Genomic DNA, 18,703 nt, shown 5'->3' on the forward strand with positions numbered 1-18,703 from the left:
TTTAGTTACATTTATTTTTAACCATCCCACTCTAAGGTTTAAAATCAATACTTATTTAAATCTAGGAATGCTGACAAATGCCTCTGCTTACCCTTTATGCACTGCCTACGTTATCTGATAGTTCTCTCATAAGAACCAGTAAGTGGTAATCCTTCATCATTTTACTTGTCAGATATCTTTCCTTTCCTTTCCCTCTTGAAAGATAACTTAGCCAAGTACAGAAAACTAGGTTAATGGTAATTTCCTCTTGCACTATGAAGAACTACTTCCATCCTTTCGTTTGTTTGGGACTAGTTTATCTTTTCAATCTGAAAATACCTGTCCCTTCTTCAGTTCTGGGAACTTTTGTCATTATCCTTGGAATATATTGCTTTTTCTCCATTATCTTTATTCTCTCTGGAAATTCTACTAGACCCATGTTGGATCTTGCAAACACATTCTTTTTCATTAGAAAATGATACCTTCCTGCACTACATTTTGGGTATATACTTATATTTATCTCTGACTTGTCTATCTGTACTTCAGTCATACCTGAATTTTAAGATTCCTGATTATACAGAAATTCTTATTTTGCTTTTTGTAAAATATTAGTGCCTTGTTTTTTCCTCATGTTTCGTCTCCCTTCCTCCTTCCCTTCCTCCACCTACTGAGGTTGATCCTTCTCTCTAGTAAAATGTCATTTTAAAGTCTGAACTGTCTTAAATGAAGGTTGATTTTTCACATTGTCCTATGTGCTCTAAGTGTATGTAAATATCACCATGTTGCAGCTTTGCAAGTCCTTTAGTTAAAGCTCTGGAGATTTCAGTGGTCCTAAATTTTTTATAATCATTTCTCTGCTTAATGTTTTTACATGATATAATTTTAGATCCTGTACTTAACAGTGTAGTATATGTTCCAAGTTTCAATTTTTCATGAGTCACTTCCCTTTTTATTTAAGGTTTTGGACAAACATTCAATACAGAGACACTTTTCGGTTGCCATGGCTTTTAGCTTAGGATACTTTTTCTCTCTTGGGTCCTGGCACCTGGGGATTTCTTATATGTAAATACTTTTAAAAAATTTATACAGTAGGTCTATGTGTTTGCAATAGGATAGAAGTCTGTCCACAATAACTTACCTCATGTTGTTATCTGAAGTTAGTACGTTTCTTCATTATATTTCTTTTCCTGACCTTTATATACTGATATGCAACATGAATTTCCAAGGAGTTAAAGAATTTAAGTGAACACTTATACAATTAAGGCTCTTTTTTTGAATACTTCTTAAAACCACCAGAAGTAACAGCAGTTTATGAAACATAATAAACGTACATCTGCCTGTAACTATGATAGTAATGTATACGGTTTTAAAGTGGAACAATAAGCCAAATTTAATAAACTATAAAATGTGCGCTACCATATAAATTTTAGTAATTTAACTGTTCATTGTTAGTCCTCTTGATGTATATGTATTAAATCACTAATGGAAGTTAGTTTACAATACTAACAATAATAATATGTCTTATAGTTTGCAAAGCCCTTTCAGATTTGATCTCCATAATAACATTACAAAGTAGGAAGTAAAAATTTCAGTTTCACAGTATTAGAGAAAAAAGCTGAGGATAGAAGAAAACAATCTACTATAAGGTCATATATCTTTTGAAAATTGGTCAGAGGAAATTCAGAACTTTCCAATTTACTGATTTTTTTCTTTTTTCATGTATGTATGTATGTACATATGTATTTGGAATTAAGTAAAACACATTCACAAAGAAAGGAGACTGACCAATTGCCTTTGAAGGAAGCTGAACAAAAACCTTAGATGTTCCCAGTGATGTTAAAGAAAAAACACAAAGGTACATGTTGGAAGTCTCTTGGCATAATAAATAACAGAATGTGGTGTGATTATTTGTGTCAGCTCAGGTAACAAAGCATGGTGGGACTACAGCAAAGTAAAAAACCTGCTCTGGAGTTCCCATGCCAGAAGAGTGCCTTGCTGGACAGTAGAAATCATTAGGTTTAAGGAGAAACACCCGTATGCCACCTACTTCTGGGCTTAATTGGAGGCTGTTTCCTCATTACCTTAGGAGGCTGAATCTAGGTCAAATGTGAAAAATGTCAGAAGGAACGAAGGTAGACTCAAGGCTCCATGAAGAGTTAAAACCTCATGTCCTTTAACTGTAATTAAGGCTCTAGATTATTTCACGACTGGAATTTTTTTTTCAATTTTTATTTTAAATATGAGGGGTACAAGTCAGGGTTAGGTATACAAATGGTCCTGTAGAGGTGAAGTTTGGGCCTCACTCTGGGCACCACTTCAACTGGTTTGAGATCAGGTAGCCTTATTGATAAAGTGTGCCCACCCAAGAATCTTCCAATTTCTAATTTGTTACTCTATCTTCAAATAATGATACTTAAAATCTATGCAGTCAAATATAGTTTTAAAAAGGGAACCACAGAAACATAAACTTTTAACTCTCAAGAATTGTTATCTTACCATTCCCTTCTCTTTGCCTGTGCCAACACCAAGTAAAGCAAAATTTTTTAACATTTCACAGCCTATAGCTCCACATCCTACCTAGGAAGGAGAAAAATGGTATATATCAGATTAAATAAAACTAAAACACTTATTTACTAAAGATCAATTTCATCTTAATTTTCTTCAAATGCTGTTACAGTAAATGTATACTTTTAAAAATGACTTGACCATTTGTGACTCATTTTACTTTGAAAGATTTAAGAGGTTTATTATGCTATTATAAGTGCCTCAAAAAGTATAAACTGAATATGGAAAAGCAAAATGTTTACAATTCCATTAAACTGAAGACATTTAAAGATTCCAAACAAAGGTCAAACATCAAGTTCCTTTTTTATGTTAGAAATGAATAGCATAAAGCACTAGTACACTATTTTACTTCAAAAGATCCCTTATATTTACACATTTTTCAAAACTCACTTGAAGAATATTCTAAGACTTCCCTATTATCAGTTTTAAGTAAATTGATAACCAAAAATAGTAGATCCCATATGCATGTAAAAACTCAACAATAGTTGATTTTCAAAGCATTATTTTTAAAATGGTTACTGAAAAATCAGTGGTATTTTCAGGACCAATTCTAATAGTAAAAAAACATAAATTACAGGAAGAGTTTAAGTTATCAGGGACAACTTATCTGTCAATGAACTAAAACACTTAAGAAAGACAGAATACACCTACATATTCCTTCATTTAGTGAGGGGAAAAAATTTTTTTAAACACTCAATTTTAAATATATTCCTAGAAAATCATTTAATGTCCAAACTATAAAACTCATATTTTTATTTTAAATATACTAATTCTTTTTTTTCTTTTTGAGCCAGGGTCTCATTCTGATGTCCAGGTTGGAGTGCAGTGGTACGATAATGGTTCACCGCAGCCTTGACCTCCTAGGACCTCCTAGGTTCAGGTGATCTTTCTGCCTCAGCCTCCCAATAGCCGGGACTACAGGTACTCACCACTACACCCAGCTAATATTTTTATTTTTGTAGACACGAGGTCTCAGTATGTCTCCCAAGCTGGTCTCGAACCTCTGGTCTCAAGCAATTGTCTCGTCTCAGCTGCCCAAAGTGCTGAGATGACAGGCAAAAGCCACCATGCCCAGTCATATTAATTCTTTAGACAAGAGGATGGCAAACTTTTTCTGTAAAGAGCCAGTGGTCTCTACCACAACTACTCATACTCTACTCAGACTCAAATTTGTTTTAATAAATTAACTTGATGATACACAACAGTTGTCTCAATATACTACTTATCCCATCATTATTCATACTTACTAAGAAGACATTCAAATTTTGTAGCTTCTGACACAAAGTGTCTCCAATGCAGGCTCGTAAGGCATCATATCTATCACCTCTGAAGAGATCAACACATAACAAGAAAAAGAAAGGCATAAAAAACACCGTTGGGATTAGTTTCATTATCTTTAACACAAAAGCAACATATACCAAAAAAAGGGAAAGGCATAAAAAGCCCTATTAAGATTAGTTTCATTATCTTTAATAACAACTTAATGTTGTACTTTAAAATAAAATGTTCTTTAGGAGTTCCCCCAATTTTTCCGATGAACTATCTTATTTGAAAGATAAAAGACGCCATAAAGAAATCCATTTGACTTAATAATATAAATCCAAATGACTTAAATGAAGGTGACTTTATCTAGAAAAAATTTTTTTCTAAGCCAAGGGTGTTTAAAAAAGTTATTAGGGGAATCTACGGATGGGTCTTAAAGTCATCAACTTAAATTGAAGGCAGGACTTTGGGTTATATATATTTTAGGGAGAACGAATCTCTGAACTTTTCTAAGATTCTCAAAGAGATTTACAACTCCAAAAGGTGAAGAATGACTAATATAAAGACTGTAGGACAACATTTTTTTTTCATCCAGCACCATTCTGGTATTTTGAATGCTAACCATTATCATGACATACAATTAAAAACTGTCTTCATTATTTATAAGGTGGTAGAGAGGCACGACATTATTATGACACTTAAAATGACCCCAATCTACAACTGCAAAAGAAAACGAATTAGGAGAAAAGACATATAAAACGAATTCATGTTTAAACAAAAATGTTTTTAATCTATCTACCTCTTATAAACCTACAACTAAGAAAAAGCAACAGAAATTTCAGGATTACCGTGGGAGAAATTCTTCACATTTTGGTTTTCCTAGGGATTCCACAATATCTGCTGCATCTAGATATAACTTAAAATAGAAGATTAAAAATACAATTTGTTATGTATAGAACTGAAATTACTATTTAAAACTCTTCTCTTCGATAGTTACTAAATAACCATTAAGGGAAAAATTATTTTACAACTTTGCCAATTCAGAGCAAAATACAAATATGTATGTTTCTATATTGTTGCATTAAAAGAATGATAAAACCTGAAGGAACTCTTCAAAAATATATAATTTGATTCACTCAGCCATCCTAAAGATGTTATATTCTAAATTTACACCAAGGAAATTTCACTTCTAAATCTATTTTTCATAACCACATAAAGACTTTGAAAGCCTCATTCAATTTCAGCTACATTTTAATAAATAATTGGATTACTTCTTGAGAAGAAATTACCTACTCTGTGTGCATTTTCAAGCTTGAATAATTTATATATCATAAATAGCTATAATATAGAAAAAATGATCTAGAAAATCAAAATTTTAAAAAATACCAGCATTAATAAAAATACCATACAAATTTAGTTTAAGTTAATAAAAGTAAGAACTGAGTCTCATTCTCATTTTCATTTAAGCAACTTATACGGCTAAATTTAAACATTACCAAATGATTATTATATTTCCCATGAAGTTAACAGTTACATTCAAACTTTTACTAATATATTTGTATTCTATATTAAAAATAAAATATTTCAGCAGCAAAACAGCATTATTAATATGAGTACCTTTAAAAATTAAAAAAATTTTTTAATGATATATGCCATATTTCAAGTATCTAAAAGTATCTAAAAAAAGAAAGGGCCCGAAGACAGTGTCCTTTGATACCTTCTGCCAATTATTCCTTCTGGTAACAGAATGAGGGTTTTTTGTTTGTTTGTTTGTTTGTTTTTGTTTCTGTTTTTTTTGAGTTGGAGTCTCACTCTGTAGCCCAGATTGGAGTGCAGTGGCCGCTCCCAGCCACCACAGCCTCGACCTGCTGGGCTCCAGCGATCCTTCCACCTCAGCCTTCCAAGTAGCCAGAATTACAGGCATGCGCTACCACGCCCGGCTGATTTTTTGATTTATTGTAGAGATGAGGTCTCGCTGCCCAGGCAGGTCTCGAACCCGTGGGCTCAAGCAATCCACTCACCTCAGCCTCCCACAGGCGCGGGATTACAGGCTGAGCCACCGAGCCCAGCTAGAATGAGGGTTTTTATCATGTCATTTTATCACATACTATGCAGTTTCAAAACTGTATCATTCTCCAATTTTAAAAGTGTATCTAGAACCAGGTGCACTACTCCTGTAATCCCAAACTTTGAGAGGCTGAGGTGAGAGGACTGCCTGAGCCCAGGAGTTCGAGATCAGCCTAGACAACAGAGTGAGGCTTTACCTCTACAATAAATAAAAAATTAGCCAGTCCATGCCTGTAATCCCAGCTATATGGAAGGCTGAGGCAAAAGGAATGCCTGAACCCAGTAGGTTGAGGCTGCAGTTGCCAAAAAAAAAAAGGCTTATATTCATGATACCAAAAGATTTCATGTAACAAGTTAAAGAGTCCTGAGAGCCTAAGAATACTAAGCTAGTAGTATTGGAGAAATAACTACAAAAATAGAAAATTCATTTCCTTACTATTATAACTGAGAAAACTAATCTGAGAAGAGAATTTGGGGTTATATCTCAATAGTCCCCCAAAAGGATCTGGTTATTTCAATCTTACAATTAAGTTTTGAAGGTATATTACTCACATCTCTTTTATACATCAAAAAAGATCATAAGACTGCTTTTCTAATACATTAATTAATACTACTTTATAATATATAGCATATTCATTTTATGAGTGGAAAAAATGTTAAGAAATATTCAAATTCAGAACTAACCCATTGGCACAAAGGAGAAAATTTTCCAGTCACAGCTTTCAATACTTCTTGGCTGGCAACACCTCCTACTGCTGCAGCAAGTGGGGGTAAAAAGCCCCGAGCAGTCCAAGAGAGCCAGTGCACCGTGTCAGCATTCACTTCAGGCTAAAACATAAGCCATGAGAGACAATAATATTAACACTATTCACATAGTACACTTGACATTTCAATGATTAAATGTGAAAATCATCAGAACTTAACCTCTAAAAAAGGTTTTCAGCTTTGAAGTTCAAACAAAACCCCAATCTCACAATAAAAGACCCGGCTGCATGTTACCTTAAGTGGTGTTTCCCTTTACCAGTAACTGTGCTTTTTGCTTTTGGACTCTATATGTCACCTTAGGGCATCACTCAGAATAAACTCAAATAGCTATCATTTATATCTTTTGTTAAAGAACAGTTTGGTAATGACAGTCAGTCATACAAAAAATGCGAATCAAAAAAAAATTTTATTACTAAAAACCACTATGGTGGCTGGACATACTGGCGTCATGCCTGTAATCTCAGTACTTTGACAGGTAGAGGAAAGAGGATTACTTGGGCCCAGGAGTTTGAGACAGCCTGGGCAACATAGAGAGACTTTGTGTCTACAAAAAATTTTTTTAAAAATTAGCTGGGCATGATGGCACACACCTGTAGTCCCAGCTACTCAAGAGGATGAGGCAGAAGGATAGCTTGAGTCTTGAAAGTTGAGGCTGTGGTGAGCTGGAGTGCCACTGCACTCCAGACTCTGCAACAGAGTGGGACTCTAACTAAAAAAAGAAAAAAACAAACAAAATAAAAAACCCACTACTATGAGAAAACCTTGATCCTAGATAAATGAAAAATAAATAAATAAATAATTCAGTAAAAATGATAAGCAGGCTAGGCATGGTGGCTCACATCTATAATCCCAGCACTTTGGGAGGTTTAGGAGAGAGGATCACTTGAGCCCAGGAGTTCGAGACCAGCTGGGAAACATAGTGAGATGTCATCTCTAATTAAAAAAAAAAAAAAAGACATAGTTTATGTTGGATGTGGTAAATAAAAAGTAAAATTAGCCAGGTGCAGTGGCCTGTACCTATAATCCCAGCACTCTGGGAGACCAGGAGAACTGCTTAAGCCCAGGAGTTTAAGACCAGCCAGGACAACACAGCGAGATCTCATCTCTGTAAAACACACACACATACACACACACACACACACACACACACACACACACACACACACACACACACGTAAAATTATGTCTAATAAATGATGTAGCACATTGGTATGAGATAAAGTTTCCAATTATACTTAAAAATTTGAAATGTTTCTCAAAAAAAAAAATTTTTTTTTGAGTTGGAGTCTCACTCTGTCGCCCAGGCTGGAGTGCAGTGGCATGCTCACAGCTACAGCCTCGACCTGCTGGGCTCAGGCAATCCATCAGCCTCAGCCTTCCAGGTAGCCAGAACAACAGGCACACACTACCATGCCCAGCTTATTTTTTGATTTATTGTAGAGACGAGGTTTCACCAAGTTGCTCAGACTGGTCTCGGACCCCTGGGCTCAGGCAATCCTCTTGCCTTGGCCTCCCAAAGTGCTGAGATTACAGGCTTGAGCTATGGCACCCAGCCAAATTTATCAATATTTTAAAGAAAATATTAGAGAACTAAATTCTAGAGCTATTGCTTTAGCGTAATTTCTAACATGTGACAAAAGATCTTTTCCATGAGCTGGTTTCTCTTTCTCTTCCTATTCTTTAAACCTCAGTAAACTTAATTTTAGCCTTAAGCTTCAAGTTGGCTCAATCTCCTGAAATGTTTGTAAAATAACAGTGCTTGTACATTGAGGAGGGGAGAGAGGACTCTTATATTCTCAAATTATCTGTGATAACAATGTGGTTAATGTCTACTTATTATTCTACTCCTCCATTTCAATTTTTTATATTTCATTATTTTCAACTATTAAGGACTATATACTCAACTCAGATGGATTATGATATAAATTGTGCCATTTCTGAATGCAGACATATTGTTGGTGGTGATATTAAAAACAATAACGAGAATTGATAATAGCAGTTAGTTTGAATGAACACCTACCATGCTAAGTTATATATTAGGTCTTTACATATCTTCAAAATAATCTCCAGAAGTATAGTTTCTTTGTTTTTCAGTCAGGGTCTCACTCTATTGTCCAGGCTGGAGTGCAGTAGCACGATCACAGCTCAACGTAGCCTTAACCTCCTGGGTTCAGGCAATCCACCTCAACCTTCCAAGTAGCTGGGACTAGAAGTGTACACCACCATGCCTGGCTAATTTGTAGAGAGGAGGTCTCACTATGTTGCCCAGGCTGGTCTTGAACTTCTGGGTTCAAGCAATATTCCAGTCTCAGCCTCCCAAAGTGTTGGTATTACAGGCGTGCACCGAGTACCTGACCAGAAGTATAATTTCTATTATACAAGTAAGAAAACTGAAACCTTGAAAGATTAAGTAAATTTTTCAAGATTTCATAGCTAGTTAGTGGTGAAGCCGGGGTCTGAAGCTAGAAAGGCCAACTTTAAAGCTTTATTCTCACCATTAGGTTAAACTAGCTCCCAAGAGTCTATTATTTTTTAGTAAACACAGAAATATCCAGGCCAGTAGTGTTGGTTCTTGCCTGTTATCCCAGCACTTTGGCAGGCAGAGGTTAGAGAATACCTGAGTCCAGGGGTTCAAGACCAGCCTGGGCAACTCAACAATACCTCTTCTCTACAATAAATCAAAAAATTAGCCGGGCATGGTGGCACCTATGGTTCCAGCTACTTGGAAGGCTCAGGTATAAGGATCACATGAGCCCGAAAGTTTGAAGCTGAAGTGACCATGAATGTGCCACTACACTCCAGTCCGGGAGGTAGAGTGAGATTGACTCAAAAACAAAAAACAAAACACACACTCACACACAAAGAAACATCCAGATCTTGGAAAATTTTTTGTTACCCTGGGATAATGACAGCAGCCTAAATCTAATTTTCCCCACACAGTCCCCCAAACATGAAGATAAGTAAAACAGCAACAGGGCTTCAATACTACTAGAAAACAGAGAATATTATAAACTTCAATTACTTATAAGTAGAAAAACAGATGCTGAATTCCAACACAGCCATCTCTGGACTTTCCATTGCTACGAACTTAATCAGAGAGGAGAAAGTATGAAAAGACCACAGAAAAGAGTGAAAGGTCTAATAGTAACAAATTAGTCAAAATCATCCTAAGGAAAAGAAAGTCCCACACTAAGTCCCCCCCAAAAAAAAACTAAACAGAGGTACGAAATCTGGCAGATCTCAGCACTGGCTATGGTGAAAGAACTCTAAGAGAAAGATATAAACAGAAAGGGGAAAGACATCCTTTGATAGAAACGGATTAAAGGGAGGGAAGTTAAGGATTTGGCAGAAATCAAAGAGATGCATAAGTCACACCAATACCTCTCCACCAAAAAAAAGTCATCCATTAAAAGAAACTCCTTTGCAATATCCTAAGAGAGAAAAGTGTTATAAAAGTAGGAATCTAAAAAGCACCCAAAAGCTTTACTCTGTCTAAAAAAATAAGCAGAAAAAGAAGTCTACCATACAAAGCTAGAATAGAAAAACAGAAAATCATAATCAAAATATTTCAGCTACGGAAAATATCCCCACCAAACTAGTCAGCAAATTTGTCTAAGTGCATTATACATTCTTAACAAGCACTTGGGAGACATGGAAAAAACACATACACAAACCTTAACACCAATTTCACAACTAAGAACAGAGATGATTCACACTCCATCCCTCCAAAAAGGGGAAAAAATAATTAAATAAAACAAAATCTGAATCTACATATCAAAATGGGCTTATTACCAAGGGAAAATCTGCCAAACAATCAACTCTCAGATAGCATCTGGTAAAACTATTAGATTTTATAGATGAAGACAAAAAATAGAGAGTCTCAAGACAAAAAGACCAGATTACTTGTAAGAGTAAGAAAGTTAGGCTAGCATCATATGTCTCAACAGGAAGATAGAAAGATATCAGTGAAGAAAGTAGGAGCCTAAAATTTTACATCCAACCAGGCTGGCTTTGACATATAAAAGCTACAGAAAAATTTAAAACAAATTAAAAAAACTCGAGAGAATAACATAATTCTGAGCTCTTTCTGAGAAATATACTATAAATCCAAAGCTGATTCCAGGACTTACAATAAAAGCCACCATAATCAAGATAGGATGGTACTGGCAAAAGGAAAGAAATAGAAGGTATCAGAGTATAGAAATAGACCTACATATATATGATCAATAAATTGTTGACAAAGATGCTATGTAATTTCAAAGGAAATTAAAATCTTTTCAACAAATGGGTCAGAATCACTGGACATTCATATATGAAAAAATGCACTATGATCTATTAAGCAAGCCACATAAAAACGAACTCACAACTACAAAACTGTGTACAAAATTAGTATATAGTCATGTATACTAATCAATAGTATATTGAGCGCTACTTTGTATGGTCATGTTTTGATCCAGACTTTGCACAATATACAAAAATTAACTTATACAATTGTAAAACTTCCAGAAGAAAACATAGAAGAGTTACATGACTTTGGGCTTTAAAAAAATTTTTGTTTTTGCATTACGGTCTCACTTTCACCCAGGCTGGATTACAGTGGCACAATCACGACTATGGCAGCCTCAAAATCCTGGGCTCAAGTGACCCTCTGCCTCAGCAGGATCTCAGTGGTGTATCTGGGACTACAGGTGCCACACCACCACATCCAGCAAATTTTTTCAAAAAATTTTATAAAGAGGAAGTCTCGCTATATTGCCCAGACTGGTCTCATACTCCTGGGCTTAAGTGATCCTCCTACCTTAGCCTCCCAATGTGCTGGGATTACAAGTGTGAGCCAAAATTTTTTTTCTTAGGACAAAAGATACAAACCACAAAAAGAAAAACTGATAAACTGAACTTAACAGAATATTTGTAAACCACATATCTGATAAAGAATGCATATCCAAATACCAGGGGTGCCAAAAAATGTACACATTTTAAGACATGTTATCTATGTATTACTTTTCAAAGTTGAATTGCATTATGGTAGCAATGTATAATCGCAGAAGTCAAACAAGACTTGTTATCGTCTTTTGTTATCAGTATATATTGAGTATTACAACTTTAATACAGTTTTTTCCTTTCTTACAATGTATATACAATTTTTTGGCACCCTCTGCATATAAAAATATATAAAAAACTCAATGAGAAAATAAAAAAAACTTACACATTAACAGGTAAGCGTTTGAAAATATACCTTATTAAAGGAGATATATGAGTGGCAAATAAGCTTCTTAAAAGACGCTTAAATTCAAGGCCAACCAGTGAAATGCAAATTAAAATTACACGGACATGCGGTTATACATATTAAATTGTTAAAATCAAACAAAAAGATAATACAGAGTGTTGGAAAGATGCAGAACAAATGAAATTCTCATACATTTCTGGTGGGAATGAAAATTGTACAGCTACTTTGCAAAACAGTTTGGCAGTTTATTACTAAATTAAACATACACTTGCCATGAGTGTAATGTACTTCTAGGTATCTACACAAGTGAAATAAAAATACATGTCCACATCAAATCCTACATGCAAATATCTGTAGCAGCTTTATTCATAATTGTTCAAATTGGAAACAACTCATATTTTCATCAGCTGTGTAGGAATAAACTATAGTACATCTATATAATGAAACATTATTCAGTAATAAAGTGGAATAAATATGCAACAACATGGACCAAACTCAAATTCATTATACTCAGTGAAGGAAGCCAGACTCAAAAGGCAACATACTGTATGACTCCATTTATATGACATTCTGGAAAAGATAAATCTATAGTGGCTGTCAGGGTTTGGTTGTAGGATCAAGAAATGATTATAAGAAGGCATGAGAGAACTTTTTGGCATTATGGAAATGTTTTATATTTTGATGATGGTGGTGATTCATCAAGATCCACTTTGAATTCACTGAGTACAGCTGAATTGTGTACAGAATTTTGTTTAACTGTACATCCCAAAAGTGTGATTTACTTTATGTAAATTACATCTCCATAAGCCTGATAAATCCCTAATCATACTCTTTGTTTAATGATTTCAACAATCTATTTCTAGCCTTTCATACATTTTTTTCTATAGTCACTAAATATACAACAAAAAGTATTTCATTTATGGTTAGTGAGTCACTGCTTTGGTATGACTATTATTTGTTTAATTATATAATATTTGAGAACAAGGCCTCTTACCACAGATTTTAAGACTGGTTTCCCCCTCCTTTCTAAAAAATAAGAAAAAAAAACCCTAACAATTTTCAAATAATTCTATAAACATTGATATACAAAAAGCTGCTTAAATGAAACTGTTGGCTCACAGGCACTGACATTATAACATACAAAAAAATTTTCTACATAAATATGTTAAAGTCCAAATCTGACATACAGTATGCAATTAAGAGATGTGAATGGACCGGGCGGTGGCTCAGCCTATAATCCCAGCACTTTGGGAGGTTGAGGCGAGTGGATTGCCTGAGCTCACAGGTTCAAGACCAGCCCAGGCAACTTAGAGACCTCATCTCTACAAAAAAATAAAAAATTAGCCAGGTGTGGTAGCGTACACCTGTTGTTCCGGCTACTTGGAAGGCTGAGGTGAAATGGCCGGAGCCTAGCAAGTTGATGCTGGGGTGGCTGTGAGTGTGTCACTATACTCCAGTCTGGGCGACAGAGTGAGACCCCAACTCAAAAAAAAAAAAAAAAAAAGAGATGAGAATGTATAATGTATAAAAGGATTGATGGGTGATTTATAGGAAAGCTGATAACATATATAATGAGTTTTAATGGGTTAACAAATCAAGTAAATCAGAACAGATTAATAAAGAAAAATATTAATAACAGCAGCTGCAGCAAATAGTCATTACTATGTCACACAGCATTTTAAGTGCCTTACAAAATTGAATCATTTAATGTTCACAACAACCCTATAAGGTAGGTTAACCCTATTTTATACATATATAAATTAAAGCAGAATAAGGTAAAATATCTTGCCTAATTTCAGAGAGTCAATAATCAGTGGAGCTGGGATTTGAAGGGTAAGAGAATATTAACATATAGAGTATTTATGTTACAAATTTTCTAACGGTCAAAACTGAATATTCACCTTCTCTTCCAAGGTTTCACTTATAGATGTTGCTAGTTTCAACAGTTCTTCTGAATCTTGTTGGCATCTAAGATTCAAAACAAAGCACCCTAACTTCAATTTTCTCAATTGTTATAAGTAGAACATATTCAAAACTAAAATTTATGAAATATATTAAAGAATGTGGAATTTTCCCAACAAGTAGCACAAAATGTTTCACTGACTTAAAGGTAACTAGCTTATAAATAATATACTACTTTAAAATCATACTCACCTCAGTACAGTATATAAGTAAGACTTAGTGTTAAACATAAAAATAAAAACATTTACAAAAGTAATCTGATTTAATAGAAATAAGGTTTTAAAAAAACTATCATAGGTTAATTCAGTAATTCTCAGAGTTTTGTTTTGTTTTAGAAAGTTTTCATTTAGAACGTTTTCATTCCTTTAAGGCTTGAAAGTGGGAAAATTCACATTTTTATGATTTCACTTTTGTAGACTGATCCACTCCCACCGGGGAAAAAACCAAAAAGTCACAATGAATGGTTATGCAGTGTAGTATATTTAATAATACTGCAGTTACATGGGGCTTAGTTTACTTTTATTGAAAGGAAAATAAGTTATTTTAAAACAAAAAACATTACCCAATATCTGGCTTGCGACGGTAGTTCTCCTGAAACTGATCCAAGGCAAGCATAGCTGTGTGAATCTCTAAAGGTGCCTATTGAGAACATTAAAAATTGGTCAACATTTATTGAGTGCTTATATGTGCCAGACACTGTGCTAAATGCTTTTCAAACATTATTTAATTTAGTCCTACAATAAAGTAGCTTAATACTATTATTAAGTCCATTTAACAGATTGAAAGCTGAGGCTTGGAGAAGTTAAATGAGTTGACTTTCAGTCCAATAGTTCCATGTTTCAATTCCAGGAGGTACGGCTAGTGTTTACTAGGTTATCCACATGAAACCTGGGGTAGTATCAACTGAACAAAACATTTGTATAACATTTATAAATTTGGAAGCTGTTGATTCTCTCCTTATCACAAATACATCCACTGCTACAAAATTATATCTAGTAATTAAAAAATAGTTGGGGGTGTAAGAAATAAGTATTGTATAAAACTCTATATGGTTCAAAAAATCTTTTAGTAAGATCATTTTTGCATAAGTTATCAAAATCATCTTTTAGTAATGAAAGCTAGCAAAACATTGTAAAAGTAAAACTTTTTCCTATTATTCTAACATTCTTTCTATGATATAAATTCTCATTTTTAATTCAATTAAAGTCAACTTTCAATATGCGAGTATAAGCTTTATTAACTCATTTGTGATCGGTAACGTGAATTTACATCATTCCAAATTCTGTTCCTGGTTGCAGCTGATGTGAATCTACGTCTTTGCAAATTCTGTTTCTGAATGCTGCAATGATGTCATACGTACGTGTTATCAAATTTTGCTTGAAAATGAATAGTGAGGCAAGGAAAGAGAAAGCTAATTAAGATAATTATGTAATATTGACTGTACAATGTTGTTACTGTTTTATGTAGTTGGTAAAAATTGCAAGTCGGTCATTATTTTGTTGCAATTAGTATTGTATACCTGTATTTTGATATTCCAGGGTTTTTATACTTTAACGTCAAAAATAATTTACCATAATTATGGGAAATGTAGACATATATGCTGATGAGATTTCTGAGGTCAAAGGTGAATCCAATGAACTTATTAGTGATAGTGAGACAGTGATGTAATGATGCAATGTAAACAAATATATATATTATATACATATATAATATATATTTGGTTTATATTATGAATAAAAATACAAAGTATGGAGTGCTAGTCAGAGTGGTATCTGAGGCAAATACTGGATATGTCTGCAACTTTCAGCTGTATTGTGAAAAAGGTGACAATTTAGAAAAGACCATTTCACTTGTGCTTAATGACAGAAGTTTATAGCAGTTTCAGATTTTTACTTTCACCTGATCTCAGTATAAGGAAAGTGAAAAATTTGCCGATTGCAAATGTGTTAAGAAAACCTGAAAGCAAGGTATATACATGGTTACTCATTTTAACTTTACAATCACTTGCTAATCCCCATCCCCCGCCTGGCTGCCTCTCTCAAACCTGCAAAGTGTTTGTTTACCTCAGGCTTGCTAAAATCCGCAATAAGGCACTTTGGATGTTTTATTTGTCTCTCCAATGGTTCCTGATGGAAAAAAATTATTATTTCAGAGCAAGTGAGTGATTACTTGACAAAATATACTGTTAGCTGTTAATGCACTAAAAGCAATAGATCTCTCCCAAAGGTCTGAAATAAGATTGTGTTGATAAGTTTTAATTGAAATATCAAATAGCTACCATTCTTCCTTATTTTATGACCATACTTAAAAAAAAAAAAAAAAAGGCTAAAGGCAATAAAACAACCAAGTAGCAAATTTGGGAACAATTTGTGAAAACATCTGCATACACAAATTTGTTTTAAACTAAAAGTTATCACATTTTTCTGATAGTTATTAACATTTGTTATGCTTGGCAAGACTTGAATAGATATTTGGAGTTAAAGTGAAGTGGTACAAAGAACACAAAGGCAAAACAAAACTCCAAAACAACCCCCAAACACCCACCCAATCTGAAATTATTTAAGGCATAAACTAACCAGTTAAAAATTGGGAATAGGGCACAAGGAAGTATGCCGGGGCAGACCTGACTAGCTATATACCATTTTAATTGATTGTTTCATTCTAATTTTGGCTTGAACAAAGCTTCATAAAGGATTATACTTGTTAACAGTTCTGGAAAAGAAAAGGCAGTCACGTTAAACCTTGATAACTTGCAAGGAAAAACATGTGTTTTACAGTTTATGCTGAGAAGTGGCCTAAGGATCTCCACAGCAGGAAATCCCTTAGTTCCCCGACACAAGTCATCTCCACAGTCTCTTCATTCTGCTACCTTCATTTTTCTTTGAATGCCACAGGTCAGCAGGAAATATATAAAATTAAATTTTAAAAATCTGGATTAACAAGTATGATAAAGAAATCTTTTTATGTTAGAAAATTAAATTGAATCATAAAGCAAAACAGCAGGGCCGGGTGTCTCACACCTGTAATTCTAGCACTTTGGAGGTGGAAGCGAGAGGACTGCCTGAGCCCAGGGGTTCAAGACCACCCTGAGCAACTTGACAAGACCTCGTCTCTACAATATACCAAAAAATTAGCCAGGCATAGTGGCATTCTCCTGTAGTTCCAGCTACTTGGAAGGCTGAGGTGGAAGGAACCCCTAAGCCAAGCAGGTCGAGGCTGTGGTGGCCGTGAATGTGCCATGGCATTCCAGCCTGGGCAACAGCAAGATTCCAACTCAAATAAATAAAATAATAAAGCAAAACAACTCTTACTAGATCCTCTGAAAATACATTATTTTATCTCATCTTACAAAGTAAATTCTAAAAAAAAAGCTAAAAACAAAGTAAATTCTAAATAGGGTATATTCACAATATGCATATGGTATTCTAGTTATAGAAGATGCATGTTTCTTTTGTTTCGATTAATTTAATTTTCCTCAAAGTAAGTATTAAAAAAAAAGTAAGTATAAAAAAAATTTTAAGCTGTTTGGTTAACTGAGTACTTATTTTATTACTTTGTTTTCTTCTGCCATTATGCTCCTGTAAAGAAATACTTTTTTTAAGTAGAAAAAAAAACTTACAAAGTAAAATGTTTTAGGAGTCTTAACCTGGACAGCTATGCCTCCATGTAAGTATGGTTCCAGTTCTGTAGTATCACAAATACTAAAAGAAAATGGTGACACCACTAGAAGAAAAAAAAAAATAAGAAAACCATCACATAGGGATACAGATTTTAAAATCCAAGACCTTATTATTATAAAAATGTTCATTTTCTCTAATTTGCAAAATTAAGAGGATTCTGGAATAGTTTTGTGTTTTGCTTTGTTTTGTTTTCTAAATGGAATGTGGGAGGAGTATGGGAAGCTAGACAGAGTATTTTTCTCCAATGTGAACTTTCAGACTTAAAAAAACCAACCAAACAAGAAAACTTAGAGAGAAAAAAGGTTGAGAGGTATGCATTATTAATTATTAAAATATATCATAAAGCCTCAATAATACATTTATACTAATAATACATATCATAATAATCTAGTATGGTATTAGCTTATAAATAGACAAATAGGATAGATCAGACAATTCAGAAATTGACCTAAGTACATAAGGGACACAAGAAAAGTGACACCTCAAACCAGTGAAGAAAAGATAAGATTATTCAATAATCTTTTAGGAAAAAAGCCATCTGTGAAAAAAATATCTATTCCAAATCGATACAAGTTTTAATGTCAAAAGAGATAATTTTATCTAAAACTTTGTAGATAAAAGCATGGGAGAACAATTCCTTTAAAACTTTGAGGTTAAGTAAGCCTTTTCTAAGTAACTAAAAAGAAAAAGCCATATTAAAAATCTATAACAGATAAACGCCAGACTAGAAAAAATATCTGCAACTCACATTAAAAAACTGGCAAATGCCTTTATATTAGGAGTGCCTGGAAATAGTTAAGAAAATAATCAACAACTTAACAGGAAAATTGGCAAAGGACAGATGATTCACAAAGGAAAATAAATAGCTCTAAAATGTAAAATACTCAACCTCATTCATAATATGGAAAATGCAAATTAAAATTATATTCTGGTTGGGTATGATGGTATGCACTTATGGTCCCAGCTACCCAGGAGGCCGAGACAGGAAGCTCACTTGAACCTGGGAGTTCAAGGCTGTAGTGAACAATAACTGTTCTTATGAATAGCCACTCCGGCCTGGGAGAAAAAAGTTGAAAAAAATAAAAAATGATCTGATAACATCTTCATCCATGCCATGAAATATTATGTAGCCATAAAATAAAATTTAAAGAAAAAAATGGATGCTTTGCAATTACTAATGTGAAAAGATCACCAA

At 34.0% G+C, this 18,703-nt stretch overlaps 1 protein-coding gene across 1 annotated transcript in view; it reads right to left on the reverse strand.

The window, feature by feature from the left end:
- The window catches only part of UBA6 (ubiquitin like modifier activating enzyme 6), an 80,979-nt gene that overhangs the window by 26,028 nt on the left and 36,248 nt on the right, over positions 1–18,703 (reverse strand). The window contains exons 9-16 of the mRNA XM_008071146.2: positions 17,448–17,551; positions 15,892–15,954; positions 14,391–14,467; positions 13,768–13,834; positions 6,559–6,702; positions 4,656–4,723; positions 3,792–3,870; positions 2,476–2,556 (exon numbers count right to left, since the gene is read on the reverse strand). Of these exons, the coding sequence (XP_008069337.1) occupies positions 2,476–2,556; positions 3,792–3,870; positions 4,656–4,723; positions 6,559–6,702; positions 13,768–13,834; positions 14,391–14,467; positions 15,892–15,954; positions 17,448–17,551 (683 nt within the window). The remainder of the gene's footprint in view (positions 1–2,475; positions 2,557–3,791; positions 3,871–4,655; positions 4,724–6,558; positions 6,703–13,767; positions 13,835–14,390; positions 14,468–15,891; positions 15,955–17,447; positions 17,552–18,703) is intronic.

The sequence above is a fragment of the Carlito syrichta genome, unplaced genomic scaffold, assembly GCF_000164805.1.
Source record: "Carlito syrichta isolate Samal-C Ts95f unplaced genomic scaffold, Tarsius_syrichta-2.0.1 Scaffold314127, whole genome shotgun sequence".
Taxonomy (NCBI): Eukaryota; Metazoa; Chordata; class Mammalia; order Primates; family Tarsiidae; genus Carlito; species Carlito syrichta.